At 45.0% G+C, this 7619-nt stretch overlaps 1 protein-coding gene across 1 annotated transcript; it reads left to right on the forward strand.

The window, feature by feature from the left end:
• Nucleotides 1-350: 350 nt before the first annotated feature.
• On the forward strand, nucleotides 351-2128 carry LOC125947763 (uncharacterized). Its single transcript, XM_049673038.1, has 3 exons — nucleotides 351-538; nucleotides 900-1013; nucleotides 1210-2128. Exons 1-3 carry the CDS (start codon nucleotides 351-353, stop codon nucleotides 2126-2128), a joined length of 1221 nt encoding a protein of 406 aa, XP_049528995.1.
• Nucleotides 2129-7619: the final 5491 nt, after the last annotated feature.

Genomic DNA, 7619 nt, shown 5'->3' on the forward strand with positions numbered 1-7619 from the left:
TGGCTCGAGGAAGGGGGTTGGATCCTCGGCCACGGCGGCCGCATTTCGATCGAGGCTATAAAGGCCAAGATATAGTCCGGCGTTTTCGGCGCGCCAGGCCGCGGCAGGCGAAGTCGGATACGCTACGCCAGCCACGCCAGCCTGTGCAAAATTTGCCTCCTCTACAGTTCAGCGCGCGCAACGCGCGCTGCTAGCGCCATCTCTGTGCCTGGGAGCGCTACATCACGGCCGCGCGATCAGCTGTTTCCATGGCGCATGCGCATTCTCGCTTTGTGACAGAATGTGCCCGCGCCGTCCGAGTTTGCGCGCGCTTTTTCTCGCTCTGTGTGCTGTTTGACTGCATTTACGGCATGACGTTAACTCGCCCTCACAGCCAGAATATCGCACTCATATTGCTAGTGCGTCGGCTACGCAAAAAACGGAAGCGGACCATGTACATACGAGAGCTTTTTGACAAGCGCCCTCAACTCGGCGACTACCACCAGCTGGTGCAGGAGCTCCGCCAAGTGGACCCTGAGTACCACTTTAAGTATTTCAGGTAAGGGATAATACTGTTTGTTTAACACCTGCCTCTGCATTATCCGCGATGGGCCTTTCTTTGTGACCTGCATGTGTGTTGAAAAGTGTCATTGTTATAACACGGGAAACGCTAAAAAAATCGTGTCGGCAGGTTTGCACATGGCTCCGATGCGTTCTGCTCCCGGTCGTGGGGGCCGCATTTCGGTGGTGGCGAAATAAAAAAACGCCCACGTGGATTGCGTTTTAATGCATGTGCTGTAATGCATATGCTCGAAATTAATGCGGAGCCCTCTACTACGGCTACCATTATACCCCGCAGTGGAAGATTGGGGGCGATAAATGTAAACATTGTGACTCACACAAAACACTTGCTTTCGCAGAATGACCAAGGCGAAGTTCGATCACCTGTTGAGCTTAGTGTACGAGAGAATACTGCATGCGCCTAACCACAGGAGACCGATACGCCCTGCGGAAAGGCTGGCAGTGACTTTAAGGTGAGTTCATTGTTCTGACGCCACCTGAGCATAGCAATTCCTATCTGTAATCTTTTTTTATTGCGCACTGTTCCCTTTTATTGAAGTTTTATAAATTTTAATGCATAAGGCGTTGAAGTGATTATTGTAACTAAACATTCGAGAAAGTTTTCATCACATATTTTGTGAACTTATTTTACTATTGGTGATTTTCCAGGTTTCTGGCAACAGGTGCCTCAATGCAAGACATCGCAATGAGCTACTGTATGCACGCTACAACGGTTGCTGGAATTTTAAAAGAAACGCTACCAGCGATATGGGACTGCCTATCGCCGCTCGTCCTGAAGCCCCCAGCAGGTGCTGATTGGGACAAAATTCGCCGGGCATATAGCTCAAAGTGGAATTTTCCAAATGTAGTCGGAAGCATAGATGGCAAGCACTTTGCAATTCAGTGCCCTGATAACAGCGGGTCAGATTATTTCAACTATAAAGGCTTCTACTCCATTGTTCTGCTTGCCGTGGCTGATGCAGACTACCGGTTTACTCTTGTCGAAGTCGGGGCCCAAGGAAGGACTTCAGATGGTGCTTTCTTTAATGACAGCTCTATTAGAGAAGTTTTTGAGCATGGAAGTTTGGAGCTCCCTACAGCAGTCAATGGGTGGCCAGTTTTCATGGTAGGTGACGCAGCATTTCCGTTGCGCACATATCTAATGCGTCCGTACCCAGGAAGGCAGTTGGACGAAAGGAAAAGAATTTTTAATTATCGTCTATCAAGGGCGAGAAGGTGCGTGGAGAACGCATTTGGAATCCTCGTGTCGCGGTGGAGGGCTTTTCTAGGCACTGTCACGGGACAGCCTGAACTGCTCACTGACATGGTGAAGGCAGCAGTGTGCTTGCACAACTTCTTGATGGTTGATTCGGCGTACTGTCCTGCAGGCTATGGCGACACAGTGTGTGGCGAGGAAATACAGGATGGGTATTGGAGGCATGCCATCACACCGGTTGGAGCGACTGCAGTGTCTAGCAGTAATCGATCTTCTCCTACAGCCATGTCACTCAGAGATGACATTTCAAATTACTTCTTGTCTGCAGCAGGCTCTGTGCCATGGCAGGTTAAAGTGATTAGGCGGAACTGAGTGACTCCTGGATGTTTTCTGCACCTGTGCTATTGTTGTTTTGCCTCCATTTGGTATAAATCTTGCACGAGGCTGTCAACAGTTGCAATAATAGTATGTGACAACGTTAATTTGTATCTGTATTGTGTGCTTTCGTGATGTTTACTTTTATTGCTTTAGTGCTGCTAAATCACTTTTATATTCTGGCCGATCTTGTGTTCTTTTATGTTTTAGTGTACATTGCTGCTGTGTAAAGATATGTATCTAGTAATCCCAGCTGCTTGGTTTACTTGCTCAAACATATACAGTATCTTTAAAATAAATAAACTTCGAAGACAGTAGGCTTCATCTTTATTGATTTTTAAGCATTACAACAGTGGAATGACTGGTGGTGTGCACAGCACATGACAAGGCTTAGTTTCCATATATAGCATTAACGAAGTACTCGTAGCAAGTTTTCAGACAGGTAGGTAATCGTAAAGCAATGGGTGATAAAATAGAAACTGCGAGTGCAAACAATCTAAATTGGGCTCATGCTGCACCACACTTTTCAAAACAAATCGACAAAATAACCTGACTAGGATAGGCTCCTCATTCCAAGGCCAAAAGAGCAATATACTGCCCTCATCGAAGAAAAAGGTTGGGCGTGCAGACACAGACACAAGAGAAAACGACAGATCAAACACCGTGTAAAGACATGTACGACGTTCAGTCGTTTTCTCTTCTCTTGTGCCTGTGTCTGCCCCGCCTCATCTTTTGCTGCGATGAATCTCTGATGACTAGCTCTACTTTTTGTCATTCTAAACATATTGCCCTCCTTTAGATCCAACATGACACTGCAGCCTTATACAGGAGAATACGAGCAAACTGCACACGAGAGTATGTAAAAATAATCTTAATCGTGTTCGTTCAGTACAAAACATGTAAAAAGGAAATGTATTAAAACCCTGACTAGAATAGCTTTGTCACTTGAAAACACAGACACATATATGTATTGCACTCTTTACAACATGCAGCCTTGCATATGAAAATGCAAGCAAAGTACACTTGCGAATATATAAAAGTGATCTGAATTGCGTTAGTTCCGTACAAAGCATGTGTAAAAAGACGTTACTAGAATATATTTGTCACTTCAAGGCACAATGAACATTGTACTATTTAAAATACCGCATGCGGCTGCAGCCAAGTGCAAGGAAAATAGTTACACCTGCACATATGAGCGTCAAAATGTATTGTGAATTACCCTAGCAGGTACACATGAGTAAAAATATGTTTAAAAATTGCTATCACAGATATATCACTTCAAGGCACATAGTACACTCTTTTAAATCCAACATGATGATGCAACCTTATCGTATAGTAAGAACACAAGCTGCACACACAAATAAGTAGTGTGATTCACTCACGCTAGTTCAGAACACAAATTTACAAAGGAAATGTACAAAAGACCTGCCTACAATGGCTCTGGTACTACCGAGCCAAACAAATATATTCCTTTGAAATGCAACACGCTGTTGCAACCAAGTGTAAGGAAAGTATGGATTGCACTTTGCTTTACTAGCACATGTGAGTATACAAAGGTACTTTCACCCTCTAGCTTAAGCTGCACAGTATATGCACAGATACTGCAAGTGAACTTTTAAAAAAAATGTAATCTCATCCAGGCTGCCATCAAAGAAAACAACATATAGATTGATGGGATGAAAGCAGCATGGCTACGTTTCATAAAAAATGGGAAAGTAATCAATTATGCTACTCTAAAAAATTGGTTTGAATGAAATCTGAAGGCACATGAACACTTGCTTAAATTTAGGGTAGAAATGCAAACGTCAATACAGCTGCAACTACGCTCTTGGTAAACAACAGCACTCTCGCGCTTCTTGATAAATGCAACGGGATAAAAATTATGGTACAGTGCTTCTGCAGACTCATTGTATAAGAAAAAGAACTACGTACTGCTGTCCCGTTTTTTTTAACATGAGTTAACAGGATCAATGAAGGTATAGCTGCTGCATATTTTTAAGAGATTAAATGTCAAACTCTGCAATTACCTCCATTAACCGTGCTTTGCACTTAGCTGCTACTTGCTTGGCCAGCCTGTCCAATGTCAAACCGATAGAAAGGCCAAATGCCTCATTTTCTGTCATTTTTTCCTTTAGGTGGCTCAGAAGCTGCTGGTCAAAATCATCATTCTTTTTGCGCTTTTTCTGAACACTTGAAGGCACTGTCCCAACACAAGTGCGTCGATCAGCCTGTAGAGAAACCAGTTCAACGCTGTACTGGTCCGCTTGGCCTGCTTGCTCCTGGTCGAAGCTGTCCTCAGAGGGCAACGGAGACACACTGGCGGTGCCGCACATGGTATTCAGCAGCTCCTCCGCCGTGCTGTCCTGGCTGGTCGCTCCTTCTTGTGAAGCACGCACGTTCGATACGGTTCTAAATAAGGAAAATTCGGGCCAGAAAGGTAGAAACATTGTTGAATGTCGTGGTTTGGTCAGCATTTCAACCATTTACTCTGAGCCACAGCGCAAGTATAATATCTCCCCCACCCTTCATTTGAGGGCAGGTAAAACTGGCGCGTCACAGACACTTCAAGGGACTGCAATATGATAGTCTTTTGACTCATACAAATGCATTGTGCTGGTATGGGTGGTTGCCATGAATGGCATGTCAATAGACTATCGTGTCATAGGAGCAGCTCAAAATATTCAGAAAGCTTTAGAAATATTTGCGAGCACGCTTGCCAAGAGTGTGCTTTCACAAAAGCAGACAACTCGAATTCCAATGTTATCGACACGTAAGCAGCATAAAAAACATCTGAATGTCTAAAAGTCACATATCAATACAGTTCTTACATGATAATTTCATTGTTATAAAGGCCTTATTCTGACACAATAAAATTAAAGCTTACTGCGCGACACACGACCTCTAGATGAAGCAATGCAACTGTTTAACGGTTGTCAGAATATGACGCGTTCTAGCGCACGCAATAAAACAAAAATCCTGTCACTGCTCATTACCTCAGCCGTGTACTGATTGTGTCGAGACACGTAGAGATAGCCGTCGCGTTTCAGTAGTGTCGTTGACGATAAAATCAGCCACCTTCTTCAAAGCCGTAGGCCAGAATTCACAGATGTAAGTTATATAAATAGGGTTGGTTCCCTGTATTCTGTATCGCAAAAACATCAACGCGCCTCCCCCCCCCCCCAAAAAAAAAATGTAGAAAAAAAGAAATTGAAGGACGAAATCGAGGGTCCCTTTAAAATGCTCTATCATTCACAAGACGAAAAATAAACTACAAATATCGGGTAATTGGGATAAAATAACAGCCGGTAAACGGCAAATTTTTGTAAGTGAAAAAAAAAATCCGCGTAATTTTCTCAGAAATAAGCACCGAAAACTTCGACCTCTAGCTAAAAGGCTGCGAAAGGGCAATGGGTTCTTGATCGTAAGTAACATTCGCGCAGCGACCGAGAAATGTGGCAAAAGTACTCCCAAAGTATTCACTAAAGTACTCACGGTCTCATACGCCCGCAGTCCTTGTAAAATTCCATTGCGGAGAGGAACTCCCACGTGCGCTTGGCTACATACCCGGACCCGCTCCTCTTCGTCTGGTCGATTAACTTTCTTTCTCGGTTGAAACGGTCTCGCAGCCTCTTCCATAATTTCAGGCACTGGTCAACTAACGCAGAAAAAAGGGCGACAAGAATTGGACAAGCTACACTGCGACAACTGTCCGCTATAACTAAAAATGAATGTGAAATGCAGCTTACCTGTGGCGAGACCGCACTGCTTTCGTATAGCTTCCCATGCGTTGTTCTTCCGCTCAGTGTCGCGGTAGTCCATTCGTTTCACATCATACACACATGGATGGCTGCGAATTCCTTCCAGCAGGCGTTCAATAAGTGCATCCTCACTTGCGCTGTCATCGTCCACGGACGTTGTGAAAACCACAGCCGCACTTTCACTGCGAGCGCCACAAGCCGCCATTTTGCCTTTCTGCCCGCTGCCCCTACAGCGCGCAGTGCATTCAGGTCTAGCGGCAGCCGCGTGAAATAGAACATGTTCTATCTCCGCGCCGGCGGCGCCAAGCGCGCCCGGCGCAGCTGGGCACGCCGGCTACGCCGTGACGCCAGACTGTAGATGGTGCACTTTTGAGCGGCGTTGCTTAACCGCGACGCGCGTGGCCGCGCGCGCGCGTTACGCCGGACTATATCTTGGCCTTAAATGTTGAAACACCCGTGTACTTAGATTTATGTGCACGTTAAAGCACCCCAAGTGTCAAAATTAAACCGGAGTCACCCACTGCTTCATGCCTCCCAATCATGTCGTGGTTTTGGCACGTAAAACCCCAGTAATTATTATTAATAGTATATCAACATGGTTTGCTTTTTGACAGTAACTGGTTTTCACAGGATTACCACTGTCATCATTTTGTCGTTTACCTTTGCTCGTTATGAGCCGTCGGAGCTTTTGCCATTTCGAGCGAGTTACGTTCGGGACGTGCTCGTCGCCGCAAACGACTGCGCGCTTCTTACATTTGTGTGCGGTTTTGCGCAGCAACCGTTTGAAGTTTCGCTTACACCGATTGAGACAGCGAGTGGCATCTGTTGTCTCTCACTTCTCTTTAACGCATGTTCTTGGCATGCTGGAGACCTAAGATGGCGATCAGGTTGATGGAAGAGGAAACTATGTAGAGTGTGTCCCAGGTAACCCGGTTCAATCTAATTAACGAGAAAACAAGATAGGACGATAAAACAAATAACGCGAGATATTATGGCGCGATACACTGGTTTCGGCTCATAAAAAAGAAGCCGTGGGCGCGTCACCGTCGCAGACCGCTGGACAGCTGAAGTTTTTCTACACCATAGGCGGATGTCACGTGAGAGCTCAATTATGCTGTCATTATTTTGTGTCCACGTGAGCTAAAAAGCTGAGTTCGTAGTTAGTATTACTGCATACAACTAAAAATAATAACTTACTACTATCTGTCATATAATAAAGTCATTATGATTTCGTCTTCTGCAGCGATTCGCTTAAAGCGTGATGTACACCGTCACGGCGGCAATCACATTTGGTTACAACGGGTTGTTCAAAAAAGGATTGCGTTGTTGAATGTGAAAATTTATATAGAAATAAAACTGCAAATAAAAACGGCTATATTTGGCTACGAAATATTTGACTATTTTTGTGTTTCGCTACATTTGGGCTACAATTTCTTTAACTTTGGGCTACGCCGCCTCGTCCGACCTGGCAACACTGGATATAGCCGGCCGCGGCGGCCGCATTTCTATGGGGGCGAAATGCAAAAACGCCGGTGTGCTTGCGTTGTAGTGCACGTTAAAGAACCCCAGGTGGTCAAAATTAATCCGGAGCCCTCCACTACGGCGTGCCTCATAATCAGAACTGCTTTTCGTACGTAAAACCCCAGAAAATAAGAAGAAAGTGTGAAGATAAAATCAGCATTACCCTGAAAAAAATCCACAACTACACTTTAATCTTCACCTAACAGAGC

This window comes from Dermacentor silvarum, chromosome 8, assembly GCF_013339745.2.
Source record: "Dermacentor silvarum isolate Dsil-2018 chromosome 8, BIME_Dsil_1.4, whole genome shotgun sequence".
NCBI classification, from domain to species: Eukaryota; Metazoa; Arthropoda; class Arachnida; order Ixodida; family Ixodidae; genus Dermacentor; species Dermacentor silvarum.

Coding starts and splice junctions, on each gene's coding strand:
- LOC125947763 (XM_049673038.1), top strand. CDS start 351: ATGACGTTAACTCGCCCTCACAGCCAGAATATCGCACTCATATTGCTA. Junction 539..899: donor TACCACTTTAAGTATTTCAG/GTAAGGGATAAT, acceptor TTGCTTTCGCAG/AATGACCAAGGCGAAGTTCG. Junction 1,014..1,209: donor AGGCTGGCAGTGACTTTAAG/GTGAGTTCATTG, acceptor GTGATTTTCCAG/GTTTCTGGCAACAGGTGCCT.